The sequence below is a fragment of the Enoplosus armatus genome, chromosome 5, assembly GCF_043641665.1.
Source record: "Enoplosus armatus isolate fEnoArm2 chromosome 5, fEnoArm2.hap1, whole genome shotgun sequence".
NCBI classification, from domain to species: Eukaryota; Metazoa; Chordata; class Actinopteri; order Centrarchiformes; family Enoplosidae; genus Enoplosus; species Enoplosus armatus.
In genome coordinates, this window is record NC_092184.1 from 3,827,834 (window position 1) to 3,845,579 (window position 17,746).

Consider the following 17,746-nt stretch of genomic DNA (forward strand, 5'->3'; position numbering starts at 1 on the left):
CAAGCGCATAATGAAATGGTGCAAGACCCCAGTTGGCTAAGCAGATCTATTCAGATGGTACAAAGCCCTGTTTTCATCTACAACCTTGTGAGCAGTATCCTTGGTCTTAACTGCAGACACTTCCAGAAGCTTGTCCTCCTCAGATCCCCTCATCCAGTCAAACTGCAGTCTTCCATACTGAGTCTTCCCGCAGAGATTCAAAGTGCAGAAGCTGTGTTGGGAGGCCTTTGGGATCACATAGTGGAAATGACAGGGGGCCGGCTCTAGGGTGTCTTTCATCTGAATCTTTTGCACCACCCTCTGATGTGCTGCTGCCGGGCCAGGCTGCAGTGAGGGGGTGGTTGCCGCAAGTTGTCTAACATCAGAAGACTTGACCAGATGATCTGTAGCGGCCAACCTTGGTGCCCGTGGAGAACAGAAACCTTGGAGAGAAATAGTAAATTCAAGAGGGCTACCCAGGCCCCCAGTATTAGTCAGAACGCTGGAGTGCGTATCCTTATAAGCAACAGAGCACTTAGCTGTGGTGGAGAGTTTTCGAGGGTGTGACAAGTTCTTGTTGCCGCCTTTGAACTTCTTAAAGAGCTCTAAGACCTTTCTATCAAGGGGCACCTGTGCTTGGTCTCTGATGTTGCTGTATTTGGTGGAAGACAGGAGGAAGCTTTTATCTCTGATTGGCGAGCATTCGGGAGGCCCAAGGTCTGGTTGGGGTTGAGGATCCTCTGGGGTTGTAGAGGGAGGCTTCAGGGGATCAGGAGTCAACTTTTTGAGCTCTATAGATGGTATGTACGACATTATCCTGGGTTCTATGAGTACGGAAAGGAAACACAAAGATTGTGAACTCTCAAGAATGGTGGTTTAAATATAGTAAGAAGCAAAGGGCCTCAGACAAAAACATTTTCGTATTCTTATCCTAAACATCTCCTTTTTTCTGTGAGGTCTGCTTGTGCAAGTGTCCCAAGTCCGATTCAGCAAACTCCCTTAACTGTGCAAACTCATCAAGAATTGCTTGTTTCAAGTTTTGTGATAGGTATTTACCAGGTGTACCAGGTCACCTTCTTTCACGTTGGGCCTGCTGAGACCGAGAGTCTTCAAATCTCCATCTGTCCCAGAATGCATTTGTGTGTATTCAGTGTGTTTAGGACGAAAGAATACTTTTCATTACACAGTAGGTGATATTACTATGACGGCGCATTAGGGCCACGATGAGGGAAGCAAATCTGAGATTTCAACGATAAAGTCATAATATTTTGGAAAAAAAAAGGTTTTGATATTACGAGAATAAAGTCATAATTAAATATTACAATTTTTTTTTCACTCACAATTTGTTTTTTTTTTCTCGTAATACCATGACTTAAAGCTGCAGTAGGTCACTTGAACATTAACAAGGCAAAACCGCTCCCCGCTGCCTCGTATCACTCCGCTTCCCTCCTACAACCAAATCACACGCACATGCATTTTTCTGGGTATGAAGCGGAACGTCAAGGTTGCTAACTGTTGCAAACTAACATCAGTTCTACTCGGCTAGTTATGTCTGACTTGGCGCTAGCTCTAGCTAACCCTGATTGGTTGTCATAAAAATACAAAGGGACGGGTGCTCACAGACACACATTATTTTAAAGGAACTTCAATTAGATATTGTTAGTGATATGCAATGGTCGAGATCAGACCCAGAGCATTAGGATAGTTTCTGAATTTCATCTACTTTATTTTTTTTTTTTTATTTATTCATTTTTGCAATGATGACTCTGCAAGTTTAAGTTTGATTATATTGTTTAATTTGACCAGATTTCATATTTAAATTAAACATATTTAAACTTTATTATTCTTACGTCAACAGTTCATGACTCATACAGCTGGTCTGGACCACTTATGTGAATTTCGTCTGTACCTCAGAGAATAAGTTCTCTTAAATCACTTGGACTTGCCACTTCGTCTGTTCTTGCATGAGGCCCAATGTCTTCATGCACTGAGTGAATATATACAGTGTGTAGTCTTGATGACGGTAACCTTGCTTTGGGATGATGGTATCTGCAGACACCACAGGACCTTCCACCGGAGGCTCCGACCACTCTTTAGAAATGCAAGAAAATGCAAAATATGAATTTTCACTTATACAGGTCAAGATAACTATTTCAAATGCCATGTCAACGCCATTTGCTTGTACCTTTACGAATGAAAGTGGATGTTTTTTGTTTATTGGGCACAGGGAGATATTGGAGTGGAGGTGTGATGGTTTCATGAGGCTTCATGTCTTCCCTCAGCTCTCTCAGTCGTTTAGATCCATTTTCATGACAGGCGGTTGGTCTAAAAAAACTTTTTTAAAGTTAACAATGCACAGTTAATTAAGGGGATTTGTATAACTTGCATAAGAAGGTCTGAATAATTGCAAACCATTATTCAGTTTTAAGACTTACGTGAAGTTCACGGTCTCTCTTGAACTGCATGTTGAACCGACCTCTTGCCTCTGAGGCTCCACATTCATTTTTTCGTCATCAAATGTTTTCAGGTGGTTCTGCAGAGTAGTCTTAGTCTGGATGTCGTAGGACTGCTTCACGAAGACAGTTCCATCCATCTTGTCTTCTTCCTTTTCTTTCTTCTCATCCGCCCTTTCCTTTCCCTCCACCTTCATTGCTTCCTCCTTGTCTTTCTCATTTTTCTCATCTTCCTTTCCTTTCTTCTTCCTTCTCACACCATCCGTCTTTTCTCCCTCTTCCCCTTCCACTTCCTCTTCCTCCTCATCTTGAATGAACCAGAAAGTTCTTGTGCTCACATCCTCCTCCTCATCATCATTTGGCGTGCATCCATCCACCCGATGAAGACTATGAAAGTCATGCCAGCAGTCCGCCTCGTTAAGTTCCTTTCCCTTCCTCCTCCAGCTCCGGATCACGGAGTTGGGGATGTAGCCGTCTGGAGCTATGGGCCATTTCAGAGGCTCCGTGTTCACACCACCAGCTTGAGACATGATGTGATATTCGGCCCTTTTCATCAGCTGAAGCTCCAGCCTCTTGGACCAGCGGCACCCAACATTTAGCCGTAGCTTCTAAACAGGAAAGCGAGTTTGATGTTTTGTAGAATACACTTATTTGCTTTCTTGCTGATAGTTAGCTAGCTAGACGAGAAAACCACTATCATGCAAATATGAAGCTACAGCCAGCGGACTGTTAGCTTAGCTTAGCATAGCATAAAGACTGGATACAGGAGGAAACTGATAGCCTGGCTCAAAGAAAACCAGCACCTTTAAGTCTTACTTATCGACACGTTATATCTCTTTTGTTACATCTGTACAAAAACGGAAGTGTAAAAAAAGTTGTGGTTTTATGGGGGTTGTGTGGCGGACAATTTCTTGCACTGGCTGCTGGCTCCAGCTTCATATTTACCATACAGACACAAGAGTGGTATCAATCTTCTCTAACTATTTGAAGAGAAAGAAGAAGAAAGAAACTATAGCGTACATTAAATGACCAAAAAGCACTTCCTATCCCTTCAGTGGCATGGTATTATAATGGTTTCTAACTCACCAGGGTGACTTTCTTGTGTGCTTAATGGTCTGACCTTTTCTTAGCAAGGTTTTTCTTACCTGCTGTAAGACTTGTTTCTGGGGAGAGGCCTCCCTCAGTTCTGCACGGATCCATTTTAAATTTAAACATCTAAATTTGAATTTTAGCAACCAATTAACAAAATGGAACTCACACCAGGGTTACCATTCCAAAGACAGGAAGAAGGGTTTGTATGCCTGAGGTAGTACACAAATGATAATATATAATTAACAATTATGAAATAGTAGGAAGGAAATAAGTAAAATAAAACAATAATATTTCATTCATTCGTCATAAGTGTTGCAAATTAGCTTGTGTGTAGGCCTATAAGAAATTTTGCTAATGAAGAAACAAGATTGACGTACATTTTCTTGATTTTCTTTCTTTATTTGAATACCAATTTTAATAGATTCAATTGAAAAGTTATCAAGGTCATACAAGAGGTTTGACTGAGGCTAAAGTCAGAAAGAAAGTGAGTTATAGTTTCATGTGTGTTGTGACTGAAGCAACCTGTATTTTAAGTTTAAAACCGGAGGCAGGTGAAAGCTTATTTAACTGCACTATGAATTTGAGATTGTGGTTCCATGGGGCAATTTAATGGAACTATTCCAAGTGTACAAGTTACATATTGATTTTAAAAAGTTTTTACCAAAGTGCTATAAACATAAATTGGTGGCCTATAGAGCCAGAGGAAGATGGAAGATTTAAAAGAAATAAAGTGTAATACAACAGACATTTATTTTTTATGTATGCATTTACTGCTTCACAATGAAATGAAAAACAACAAATATTTTTATGTAGGCATGTTAAATCTTCCATAATAATACTCTTATATACTTATAATACATCTTATAATACTCTGATGTCTTCCCGTATTGGTTCAGCTCAAAAAGTTTCAACATCCTTAATTCCTACAACAGTGATGGGGCTGTCACATATTGTCCACTGCTTTTTTCTTTTATTCCATCTTCCCTTTTGGCCGACCTTCACCTGAGAAGGCGTTTCACATTACCTTCATTTACGGGCTTCAACTATCATAACATCGACGTCATAGAAGCTTAACGAAGACACGTTAACAAAACTAGATAGCTTCTGCAACAGGGTCAAATTTAAGAAAGCAGCTCGAGCTTCCTGTTACAGCGGTAGTCGCCCCGCTCTGCCTCATCACTTCCTCCAGCTCACATCACACTCTGGTTTTTGTCCCCGAAGGACTGAACGATCCACTTGGCTGGCCAAGGAAGTCTAGTCTTCTACAGGCCAGGGTCTGGCAGGTCTGGCAGATCTGACAGGACTAAGAGTCAGGACAATAGGAGCGGTTCCCCACTAGTGCGATACTATCTTCAGTCTCAGCCAGCGTCTGGCTTCCACCCTTCTGAGGAGCTGTAGGGTCACTAAACATCCTGAATCTTGTGCAACTAGGCGGAAAACAGGAGGGGCGATGGCACTCGATGGTGTGGTCGTTCGACAGGAACAGGCTCTTTACTGCTCCAGAATTACAGCTAAGAGGGCGCCTTCACTGAATTAAAGTACCTGGTGAACGTTATTGATGCGTGTTATTTCTAAAACCACTCTCTCTTTGAAAACTCTCACCCATTGATATTTATGTATTACAAATACTACAAAATGTCCATATATGGAGTTTGATGAGCATCTTTTTTGTGAGTGAGCGAGTGTTATTTTAAGTGTAGCAAGGACTGAAATGAAACAAAGAGCAAATGTAATGTATTAATTCAAGGATGAAGCTTTTGCTTGATCTGCAACTGCATCTGACATCTTCGAGCAGGGATACTCAACTTGCTTTGCCCAGGGGGGGCCAGTTGTGCAAGATGACATGAGGCCGGGGGTCAGTTAATAAAGAGCTTGCTTACTATTAAATGTACAGTGAATTTGTGGGTAAAAATCGTGTAGCTCGGCCTGCTGCGTCTCTAGAAGCAGTGCAGTAAAATGCAGTGGTATCAGACTGATGGAAGATTAAGGAAGGTAAGTTAATGCTCTGATAATATCGTGCTGCTGGTCCCGTTACATATTCATTTAGCACCATCATTACTCTTTTAATGTGCATGTAAGCCTTAAGAAGCAGCCGATTGCTGTTGCGTGGTGGAAACTTTGCATCTCACAAACGTCAAGAAACCGTTTTGGTGTTATCTAATCCTTCACTTACAACACACCAACACTTTCACTATGCTGCAGCGTTCACTCGGGATCCGCTCACAAAACAAAGCAAAAAGAAGGATGTAGAATTTTATTGGGTTTGTACTCCTTTACAGTATTTGCAGCGTAGGTGCAAACCAAACAGATAAATAGTAACTTTGCACACCTGTTGTTTTTTGTTATTGCTATGTAGAAAATTATGCTTTTATTTCACGTTCAATCAGAGCAAAACTAAACCCGGAAGTGAACACTGTCACCACAAATCATAAAATGACACGTTCCTTACTTTCCCTCCACAGTGTATTCAAAATATGAAAATATTAGAGCTGTTTAAAAAGGACATCTTTTTCTCTGTATGACTCAATGCTTCACAAACACAACAGAAGACAGGTTCAACAACGAAAATAACAGATACATGAAGCCTTACAGACACACTTCATCTTAAATTACAAATCAAATATTGATTTCAAAAGGAGTCACTTTAAGTTAATTGCTGTACACGTGATACGTTCAGACAATAAATAAAGAATACAGGAACAACATGGCTTCTTCCTCTGTGTTTCTGTCACACGGGTCTCTTCTTCTGGCGTTCCACTCCACAAACGATCATCATTTTCTACGAGCACTCGGTTTGTTACTCTTTAATACAACGTGTGCCGCTCCAGGATGTCGTGTGACGGGAATAACATTTGATTAAAAAGAGGAAACCTTTCACATTTCTGTAGTAGCGGTGTCTTTCTTCCCAACACCCGTATCATCGCCTCCCTGTGTCAGCAAAGCATCGGCAACAGGCGCACAGCAATACGGCGATTCCACAGTATTACTGGTGTGATGGTTCAGATCGGGGGGGGGGGGCAGGAAGATGGTTAAGATGGCTGTTCTGAGCTCTCTTTTTTTCACAGGATGGACTACATGCACATGGATGTTGCATTTTTCCTGACTTATTTCCTTAACGAATTTGAAGATGGGGATGTTGTGTTCACATAGCTTTCTTATTTACTTCCATATAAAGCAAAAGGTAAAACAAAATGTAAAAAGAACAAGTTATGTGCTGAAACTATTCCTTGGCCAGATGCAGTGACTTCCTGCTGTCGTGTGCAGATCAAACAAACAAAATAACACACGTTCATTAGTAAGATCTGAGGTGTCTTTGGGTGCATTTTAAACGTTGGACAGATCCAAGCTTGCTAAGCTAAGCCAATCACCTGCTCGCTCTAGCATCATGTTTAGCTCTAACTCTCAGCAAGAAAGTGAATGAGCGTATTTTTGATCGGAGCCAACAGATCACTATAGAGGGGACGCTGGGCGCTATGTTTCTCACAACAACCTCCGCTAAGAAAAGGCTCTGGGAGACAGTAGTTGAGCTGAACTTGAATAAAAAGGCGCAGCTTTTTTCGAGCCTCCTGGCAGAACTGGAAGAGGTGGGACATGATTTGAAGTTTGAACACGGCTCAGTGCTGCGCTGCTATGTGACTCAGCAGAACCTCATACAACACATTACTGTATGTCACGGGCATATGAACGGCGTTACTTCTGCATTACGTCGACACGAATACATTTCAGGTAGATAAATACTGAATTATTTATTTATTTATTATTAAAAGTAGCCCGCGGTGTTCACGGGATTCACCACGAGTTTTCAGCGTTACACAGCTTGTATTTGACAAATTATCTTGGATTTGTTGTGTATGTCTCTGAAGTGACCAAAAAATGGTTTATTTTGGTGGAACAGCTGCAGGGTCTGTTTTAGTAGGTGATGGATGTTCTCTGTTACAGCAACACGTCATGGTGTAAGTTGACAAGATAGGCGTGCTTTTAGGGGAAAGTCTTGCTGAACACAATTGAAGGGTTAGGGTTAGGGTCTGAGCAGACCTTCCAGCTCTGTTTACAGCTGGTGTAGCTGACAACTTCCTCCTCTGTGGCTACGAATGGGCAGACGCACGGCAGGAGACATCACTTTAATTCCAAGAGGCACTCACGACAACACAGTCACTCAATCAATGGAACACCTGTCAAAGCTGCATATACGTATACGTCTTCAATGCAGTCAACACCTGAGATACAGAGCATAAATTCTTGCATGCTGTTAAAAGTGATGATCCTCTTTCTTTTTTATATATATATATATTTTTTGCTTCTAACATATGAAAGAAAGGTTTATAAATAAATAAAAATGCGACTGGAAGACTTTTCTCAAAATATGATTATTTACAGCTACTCTGAACCCTTGAACAACATTTAACAAACGCACACTAAAAATGTGCTGGACCAGAATCAAGAAGCTACTGTGTGATTGTCAATAGTGCAGGTTGTGCTGTTATATTTGTACATACACTACATGAATGGGAGAAGACACTGCTGTACTGGATGTGCTACATGTGTGATATGTTTCCCCTCAGCCACTGAAGTAGGGCAGGCAGGACAAAAGACGCCATCTCTTTTAAAATAATCAATACCATCTGTTTTTATCCTGGTCAGGAGCGCTGTGTGTCAAGTGCTGTCAACAGCCCATGTGTACTCGTTCCCATGTACGGTGGAGTGGAAATGCTGCTGCGCTCTGTGCAGGAGAGCAGTACTGTTAGGGCGTGACATTTCCAAATCTCAACAGTCTCATTGCATTTTGTGAAATAAGCACCAACACAAATCAGAAATTGTGTACACAAATAATGCAAATGTTTAGTTACTGTCCCCCCCTGGTATGTCAAGTTTGTACAAAAATCGACCTGCAGCTGCCACTTTTTCATGCGACTAAAAGTCTACGGCCACTAATTAAAACACCAGAAAATAAAATTCAGGGGGGCAAACAAAAAAAAAAAACCCTCGCTGTTACCCAAATCCAAATGGTTTACAGTGTCCTCTGTAAAATGGACACGCTAACACAGCTTGTTATCAGGCTTCCATGCTGAATGCTAAGATGAAGCATGTGAGCTATGTTGGAATTAAACTCAAGAGTACAGCTGAGCCATGCTAATGTTAGCATGTTAACATGCGACATTTTTCATGTTTGCATGATGACATGCTAATACCACTTGCTCAACCTAATGCAAACACTAGCGTGGTTACATGGTAATGCTAATTTTAGCATGTTGGCACACTAAAGCAATGCAAAAGTTAAAAACACAAGTCACTTTTTCAAAGTCTAGTGCACTTTTGAGTGTCCAAATTGTGAAATGTATGTACTATATGTTGCCCAACAGAATGAAAAAACGAATGTACATAGCATGAACACTACTTTTTGCTGACGACTCCACAATGCTATGTGTCTGATTTGGCGGACAACCTAAATGTCTCAATGTACTGCTCATTAGTGATGTTGGACACAGCTAACGTTTAACGTTAGCTCACGGTTAAGTTTAAGCAAGTAAACCAAGTTTTGCTAGGTTTGGGGTTATGCAGCTTAAATTTAGGGAAGTACAACCTTTTGGTGAAATACAGACATCTTTCAGTGAAAATGAACTGACTGAGTTCGAAATAAAACCTGAGTGAGCCGAGCTGAAAATAAAGGTAGCTAAATCACCAACTGCAGTGCTTTTGCTTCCTATGGCATTACTCCAGTGTCACGCCACTATAGTCGTAGTATTCATGTAATACATTGGTGTTTTTTCTTGCTAGTCATGCACAGAGCAAACTGTGCTAAAACGTGCTAATTTCACAAAATTCTCAGAGACTGCGGTGACACATTATCCAGCAGGATTTCAGTGAGAGCTCTCCCACACAGGGCAGCTGACACCCATACTGCCCAAACTAATGTCTCCCTCATTCTTGCAAAAAAAGAAAAAAATTATAATAATAATACAATGAAATTTGAATGTGAATGTTTGCTCAATCATTGTTGAAACCACCCTCAGGGGGATGCAGTCAGTTCACCAACCATTCACTGGCCGGGACTCGGCTCCTCGTCTTCAGGCAGGAAGCTTCTTCAACCGTCCCTGCTAAGCCACCAGCTGTGTAAAGAGGCTGAAAAGAGAAAAGCTCCAGCACTTCGGGGGCACTGGTCTGAAGCTTTTGACTGCAGTCTGTGGGAGTACAGTATGATCAGGCTGGGCGGAGTTCGGATGAGAGAGATGTCATTCTTGCAGAAGCGTCTCCCTCCAGTCAAAGCTGTGGTTTGGTCCATGTGTGAGGGGGAGGATGGGGGGGTCCACTAACTGCCACACCCCCGTGTCTCCCTGCTCCTCACAGGAGCAGAAGCCCAGGTAGGGGATCTAAGGACCAAGCAGAGCAATTAACAGTCCATTAAAAAGAAATTCATGGAAATGACGTGTGCTTTTTGGATGAGAGAGTAGGTTCAAGCGGAACCACTACGATTTCTGTTTATTTAGCAGTGACAATGCACAATACATATATTGTACCAGATACAGTTAGAAGCTCATTTTCATCTGTAGTCCCTATAGACTTGGACAATATAATTGCCAAAGTAGTTGTAGTGACAATTTTGTTTGTTTTTGTGTCGGTGAATTTGTCTGTTTTGTGTATTTAACCCCTCTTCCATTATCTACATGAAGCTTTTGACATTTTGCACTCACAATACCATCGTTTCATCATCTGAAAGTTATGATAGAGGGATGTTGAATTTCAATATTGTTCAAGCTTAGGTTACTATAGTAGTTACTAGTATAGTTTTGTGAATTTAATTTATTATATGATGAACATGTTAACTTCTTCTAAATTTGGCCATTATAATGCATTTCTCCCAGAAATCATGGTCCATTTGTAAAAACCACAATTCCTACTACTACTACTCCTAAAATGAAAGTAATATACATATGTAGTTATATGGAGTCCAATCAAAAATGTCATATGGAAATATATTAAGATGAAAAAAGACTAGGAGAGGGCAAAAAAAGAGAACAACAATGAAAATAGAGTGAACGATGTTGGTTCTGTCCAGGTAACACGGGACAAATCTCACTCTGTGGATGGTGCCGACGCAGAAAGCAAGCAAACAGCCGCTGTGTTTAAAGAGGTTTATTGATCTCAGTGCGTCAAAACTGACAGCAGGCCAGCTAATGAAGGAGCAACAGGCCGCTCCGTCTGGTGGAGGTCAGCCAGCCCATAACTGAAAACACTCTGTTCCCATGGCAGAACGAGTTGTCACCTCCTCATGAAAAGTAATGACAGTGGCTGTATTCGAAACCGCCTACTATACTAGCACTACGTACTGATTTGGCCAAAATGTAGTATGTAATATGCAAAATATGCAGTACGCCAACAACACCCGGAAGACAAATTTCCAGTATGGATTGGACCAGTCTACCTTGCATATCTGGCAGTACATACTTCGATTTATTTTCTGTATTGTGATTTGATTTTGATGTGGCAAAGAAATTAAATCAAATTGTTCTTTTAATATATATGTTTTAATTTCATCATGACAGTAACTGCATAGATAAAAAGAAAATACAATGTGTACGTAACATAATACATAACAATATATATTGTATTTAATTTACTTTACACATTGTAAATCTTCCATAGCCATGTTCTGTTTCTTTGTCAAAAGAAAAAAGAAGAAAAAAACATGCAGACACGGAACACTCAAGCCTCACTGACCTGAGGAACAAAAGCCTGCACACTCAGTTTCCCACTAATGAGCAACCCAACAAAGAACTGTTATCTGAAGAGGGAGTTTATTCTGGTGGGAATCCACAAACACTACACACATCATACCGAGTCAGGTCAGAGTGGTCAAGCTGGACAAGTTGGAGTTTGAGACTGAACGTAATACATGCTGTTGCACGTTGATTCCAGCCATTCCAAGTTGGTTATTTATTTCCTACAATATGGGAATGCAAAATAACCCCCCCCCACCTTCAGCTGACAAATAAAATGACACACTCAAGTATCCAAACATGTTTTTGAATGTTTTAAAGATTCACTAAAAGTACCTTTCATTTGAGGATGGCAGTCTACTGGTTAGGTGAATAAAAACAGTCTTTTTTCAAGACTTTTTGAACAAGTTGGTTTGAGTTTGATTTGTTTTTTTGCTCCTTTTGTTTATACACATTTTGCACATCCAGCCACAGTGGGCACGGGGACAGGAACTGAGGAAACCACATGGAAGTAATGATAGATGAAGAGAAAAGTGGGATGTACAAAAGGAAAGAAAATCAGATGGACTAGATTAAAAAAAAAGAAAAAAAGATATGCAGTGAACAAACCTTTCGGACTACTTGGATGAAGTCCTTGGCGCTCTGTGGGCTGCGGCCCTGCAGCTGGCGTGTGCAGGCCTCTAAGGAAGAAGCGTGGGCTACAATCAGCACGTTGTTTCCTACAGAGAGTGGAAACCCAGGCAGGATGCAACATCAGCAGTGGACAAACACATGTAAAACTATAAAGTAAAGGCTCACCAGCACAAGCTCAAACAGCCTCTTCCAGGTGCTCCAGGAGCTCCAGGAGCTCGGACGTGCGTCTCTTACCAGTGTTTTTGCTGTCTGACAGGATGTCTTTGGTCACTTGGTAGCTCCGGCTCATGTAGGTCTCATAGGGTTCAGACACAGTGAGCTTGCTGACTGGGATCAGAGGTCTATACGGAGCCGAAACACCAAGTATTAGAAAACCAGCGGCACATGTAAGACAAATACATTTACATAACTAATGATCGATCAAATGTAATTCATTGCACAAGGTGTGTTTTGCCCTGAGTTGCTTGTATCACCTGTACGTTGTGTCCACACTGAAGTGTGCTGCAGCCAGGTCAGTGGGAGGTATCCATGCAGGCAGGGAGCTCCCAGAAACCCACTTGGTCCATTCAAAAAGCCCCGGTTCCACTCGCACCTTCAGCTTACCATCCTGCTGCAGACCTGTTTCCCCAAACACAGTTCATCAGAGCTCATCTTAAAACCAAAACAAAACACGGGTGGTTGTGCGACCTTTGCTGGAGAATCCCCGATCCATGATACTGCTCACCTTTCAGGATGTTCTGTGCAGTCTGAACACATCGCAGAGAGGGAGAGCAGTACACAAAGTCTATCACTGTGTTACTCTCCAACAGGGCTTCACCTGGAAAAGCACATATTGAGCACACACACACACACACACACGTCATATACAGAATGCAATGCAACAACACCAGGTGTAGCGCATCATGTAGATCTATACAGGTGACGTACCCACTAGTCGAGCCTGTGTGGATCCAAACACAGTGATAGGAGCGTCCATGTCGTAGTCTCTCTGTCCTCCCCACAGAGGCAAACTGGGGGGCATGTTCAGATTGGAGCGTACATATCTGCCTGCAGCGCAACAAACACACACTTTCTCAAATGTCTGCAGAAGGAATCGTTCTCATTTATTCCTATTTTCTTCCTATACCTTTGGCGTCTCACCTTTACTGTCTGAGCAGAGGGAGAGCCAGTGTTTGCCAAAGACCACATCCATCCTCTCACCGTGCCGACAGACAAAGAGCGTCCTCTTGGGCTGCCGAGAGTGACTACCACTAATCCGCAGGACCTGCTGGAAATAAAGGGCAACAGTGAATTACACTGCTTTGTGAAAATGTGTATAGATAATAGTATACATGTATTAATGAACATAAAAGCCAATCTACCTGCATTGGATGACAAATGAGACTGAGGGTGGGCGTGTCTCCAGGACTCGTGTTGTCAGGGCGTCGGCTGTCCAGCAGTCCATCGAACATCCCTCTCTCCTTGCTGGTCCTGTCACTGGGCCCACAGCTGAAGAATGAATGGGAGCTGTGGTGGACGAGCAGAGCACACGTCAGGTACTGCATGCAGTACAAATGAGATAAGTTGATCCATGTGTGTTTTGGCAACGGCTAAACAATATCTGCAACTGATCCACGACATGATAGAATTACCAGGGGCTATGAGTAAAACATTTGCAAATAAAAACGGATTTATTCGGAACAAAGAGTCAAAGAGATGTTTTATGTGTATTTTGTATCATTGTTTGGTTAATTACGACCGCCTGCCGGTATGAGGTGCTCTGCTCACCCGTGGAAGACCCAGGTGTCGGACTCGTCGGCCAGGCTGACATAGTTCTCAGGCAGCAGGCCAGACAGCCCAGAGGCCAGCGAGGTCCCATAAACCCAGCCCTCACTGGTGCTACTCTGGTCCACCGGAGACATGAAGACAAAATCACCAGGGACCAGCTCCAGCTCATCCTCGTTCTGAGGCATGTAGGGGTACATCACCCGCAGGGTCTGCAGACGTGAGAGACATTTAGAACAAATAATCACGTGTCAGTATGTTTTGATGCCGCTGGTTAACAGATATCTGTGACCTCAAACACATAAATTGTTAGTATGAATGTTAGCCACCTCATGGTTTGCAAAACGAATGTCCCGGGAGAACAGCACTGCCAGCCAATCACAGCCTAGCTTGACTTCGATGCCCTTGGCCAGTTTCTCCAGTGACGGGAGGTGATTAGTGGGGAAGTTGTAGGCCAGAGTTACATGAAGCTGCTTCTTATGAGGCTCCACATGGACCTCTGGAGTTGAAAGATGAGACGGGGCTTTGTTTTACACAGTACAGCACATCACATCAACAATTCAGCATGAGAAAGTGCAAAATCTGCAACTTTTGTTATCTGTGCAAAAGAGAGGGTAAAACTGCACGGAGCGTCAGAGAGGAGAACTGAAGAATAAAACCGACAACGCTCAACATTTCCTCATCACATTTTGATGACACGCTCTAATCCGTCTCTTAACCATGAAACAGAAATATGACAGAGCATTAGCGCTAACACCACGGCTCTAATCTGATTTGGCACTTAGCTGCCTGAAATACTGTTTAGCAGTCAGTTTGTTTAAAAAAGATGTACTTCGACAGATTGAGTGAGTGATTTAATAACCCGACGTGACCGCCGCCCTGACCAATCGTTTACCGGCCCTGCTGGAAAAGAAAGCCAGTCACCACACGTTACATGGTGAATCTCATGAACTGACAAACTCTAAACACTGCAACAACATAAAAGATAGTAAAGATGGGACTGATAGAAGGGAGGACATGCAGCTAAGATCCTAAACATGCTTCCAAAACCCAGGGCATTGTGGGTATATGGTGTGTGCCTCTTATCCCTAATGCTTGTGGTTCCTACCGGCCTTCCTGGCGGCCTCCGTGGCAAAGTCGGCCGCAAACAGCTTGAGGATGTCGGCCACCTGCTCCTCCACGAAAAGACCAATGAAGTTGGAGGACGTGTAGAGCTCTAGAGGCAGCGGGCTGGGAAATCGACCCCGCCACTGCTGGACGGTGGCCTGGAGGGCCTCGCATAGAGCTTCTACTTTGTGGTCTGCACACTGTGTGGAAGGAGGGAGGGTGATGGGGATGTAGAGTTAAGCCCTATTCACACATTGAATACGTCACATTGCTCGCTCTACCTTTCTGTCCAGTAATGACTCTTTGTCATTCAGACGTAGGTGTTGTAAAACATTGGTTACAAATTTAGGGAGTTTTTATCCACTAGTAGTGCCATGAAGCCATGTTTTAAGGACATAATCGCAACCGTTTTTTACGCTATTCCACTGATTGACAGTTGGTGGAGTGTAGCAATACACCAACAAAGGCAAGGAAGAAGACCGCTCACTAGTCAGGTGGAAATTAGTGATAAATGTGCTCCTAGTAAGGTGTTAAATCTCTCTCTGTGCATGTTTAACCTGTGGTCTTTATGTTAATCTGATGTCATTCAATTCAGACGTGAGCTGTGTTACAAAACTGTTCCTGGGTCCCAGCTAGTAACTCGGCTGCTTATTCCGACACACGAGGATGAAGAAGAGAATCTAGAACCTCAGAACCTTTGAGGACCTTTAACCATCAACCTTCATAAAACTGCACAGTCTGAGTTGAAGTTCAGCTCAACTCTCCGACTCACCATGAAGAACTGGCAGAGGGTGATGTGGGGGAAAATGTTGTGGGCTTTGTTTTTGCCACATGTGACCCGGCTCTGCTGCCAGAAGTGGGAGAGCTGGTTCTGTAGCGGTCCGCTGGGCCGCAGGTAGAGGACAAACTCCCTGGGCAGAGGGTCGTCCAGGAACGGGTCGTCCACATGGGAAAACAGCCTGGGGAGAGACAGACATGAGCGGAATTCTCAGGTCTGCTGTGCTGTGAGGACAGTCTCAATATAAAGCCTTTATTTTCTTTTTTAGCACAGTTTTCAAGAAACACTGCCAAATCACTTGTGGCACAAATATAATCTTAAAAGAAGAACCGAGTAAGCACATAGCCCTGAATGCAAATGATTTCAGCCGTGCGACCAATTCACCAAGGCTGGCACATATGAGCCCTACAGCAACTTTATAACTGGAACATTTCCTGTTTTGAACTGAGATTCTGGGACAAAACACTTTCTTGTTTGCCAGTAACATTGCTCTCTATTTCCTACATAATGTGTAATTGGTGAAGAGTACTGGCTTTCTTATTTAGGGGTCACAAATATTTAGTGATTCAATCTGTTGAGAGGAATTTCAGTTCCTTATTGGAATCATTATTGAACCTGTCGCCACAAAGAATGCATTGTTTTTCCAAAAGAGACAATGAAAATGTAAATAAATAAATCTGAAAATCATAAATTATCCACAAAACACTGAAAATATTAAGTGCCTACTGTGTACAACCTTCAAACAACTCTTCTACAGCAGAGGGCAGTATAACACACATTTGTGTCGCTGACTTGTGATGTGTATGTGTGAAATGTACTGTACGCACATTTGTTGTTTTAACTTACCAGTCACACGCTGCTTGCACACTCCGACCTCCTGTTGATACCAGAGCTTTCAGTCTGTAAAAGAGCACAACAGAGAAAGAAAGAAGATAATCAAATCATGTTCTCAACAAATGTTCACCTACAGGTTGCTCGTCTATAGTCCGAAATGAGCGCCAGAACAATCTATGACTAGTAAGCAATGAAACGCGGCAATGAGAAACCCAGAGAAGTGACTTCCCTCAGGTGTCTCTGTCTGAATGAGTTAAGCAGCAGAGGAACACATTGATCTTGTTCTCTGTACAGTTTGTATCCTCGGGAGTTTTCTGGCACCAGATGGCAAATAAAAGGAGAACTGTTGTGGATCCACACCTATGTGGAAACTCTGACTCTGTAAACAGAGATGCGAGTGGCGGCTTCAGAGGAAAAGGAAATAGTGTGGAAAAGGTTTAAAGTTGTTGACTGAACAGAACTGCCACTGGAGTCGGGCACAAACAATGCAACTGGAGAAAGAAAAGTGGTGAATTATTCAGCGTTTCCCCCTGGTTTGACTGGCTAAAGTGAATATCTAAACAGAAATTCAGCGAGCGTCGACTCAGAGAGAAAAATCGTTACAATGCCAAATGGAAATATCTCTCACTAGTTAGAGCTTAGAGAAAACTGCATTTGGCAGTGGTGGAAGAAACAAACAACATTTTCTGTCATTGCATTTGTAATAAATGTGAAAATGTATGAAGAATTCATTTTAAAGCTTAATGCTCCACTATCTAGCAGCTAAGAGCAGTGGTTTTGGCACTGGGCAGGTAGTGTAGAGTGGGGTTTCTTCTCTGAAAATAGTTGCCTGCTGGAAACAAGGTTGATGCAAAGGTTTGTTTGAACCAAACTATGAAGTCGCAGTCCATAAAACCAAAACATTGAGCTCAAAGAAGCGAAGACTCTCCACATAGCTGAGAGGAACTGCAGAGTTGGTGATAATCTCTGTGGGTTTGTCACTAGGAGACACACCTTTCACATTACACATAGTCATCTGACCCATTGTTAATATAAAAATTCAGCTTTAATCTAATAAATACATTTGTTGAACAATTTGGTCAATTTTGTTATTATTTTGTCAGTTTACCCTGGATACTAGCTTGGTTACTATTAGCCAATATTAGCTTTCCGGACTAAAACTGAACAGGTTAATTATTAACATTAACAATGTTTCCTCTCCATTTAGAGTCCCAGTAAACTTTATCTTGCATATAATATTCAGTTATATGTCAATCATATTGATGGGTATTTTCACACTTCAGTAGTTAGTGTGTTTACACACAAACGTTGTATAATGACATGAATTTCAGACTCAGCATTCTGACATAGTTCATGCTAAACTGAATGCATTTTCTTATTAACCATGCACC

General features: G+C 42.2%; 1 protein-coding gene across 2 annotated transcripts in view; it reads right to left on the bottom strand.

The window, feature by feature from the left end:
• Window positions 1–9,754: 9,754 nt before the first annotated feature.
• LOC139285536 (ubiquitin-associated and SH3 domain-containing protein B-like) overlaps window positions 9,755–17,746 on the bottom strand; it is a 39,340-nt gene continuing 31,348 nt past the window's right edge. Inside the window, exons 2-14 of one of the 2 annotated variants that reach the window (XM_070906103.1) lie at window positions 16,368–16,421; window positions 15,516–15,702; window positions 14,745–14,943; window positions 13,966–14,135; window positions 13,640–13,848; window positions 13,234–13,378; window positions 13,013–13,136; window positions 12,800–12,919; window positions 12,597–12,689; window positions 12,346–12,490; window positions 12,107–12,213; window positions 11,849–11,958; window positions 9,755–9,892 (exon numbers count right to left, since the gene is read on the bottom strand). In XM_070906103.1, the coding sequence (XP_070762204.1) occupies window positions 9,755–9,892; window positions 11,849–11,958; window positions 12,107–12,213; window positions 12,346–12,490; window positions 12,597–12,689; window positions 12,800–12,919; window positions 13,013–13,136; window positions 13,234–13,378; window positions 13,640–13,848; window positions 13,966–14,135; window positions 14,745–14,943; window positions 15,516–15,702; window positions 16,368–16,421 (1,801 nt within the window). Of the gene's footprint in view, window positions 9,893–11,848; window positions 11,959–12,106; window positions 12,214–12,345; window positions 12,491–12,596; window positions 12,690–12,799; window positions 12,920–13,012; window positions 13,140–13,233; window positions 13,379–13,639; window positions 13,849–13,965; window positions 14,136–14,744; window positions 14,944–15,515; window positions 15,703–16,367; window positions 16,422–17,746 lie in introns of both variants that reach the window. The other variant, XM_070906102.1, reaches the window with a different exon arrangement.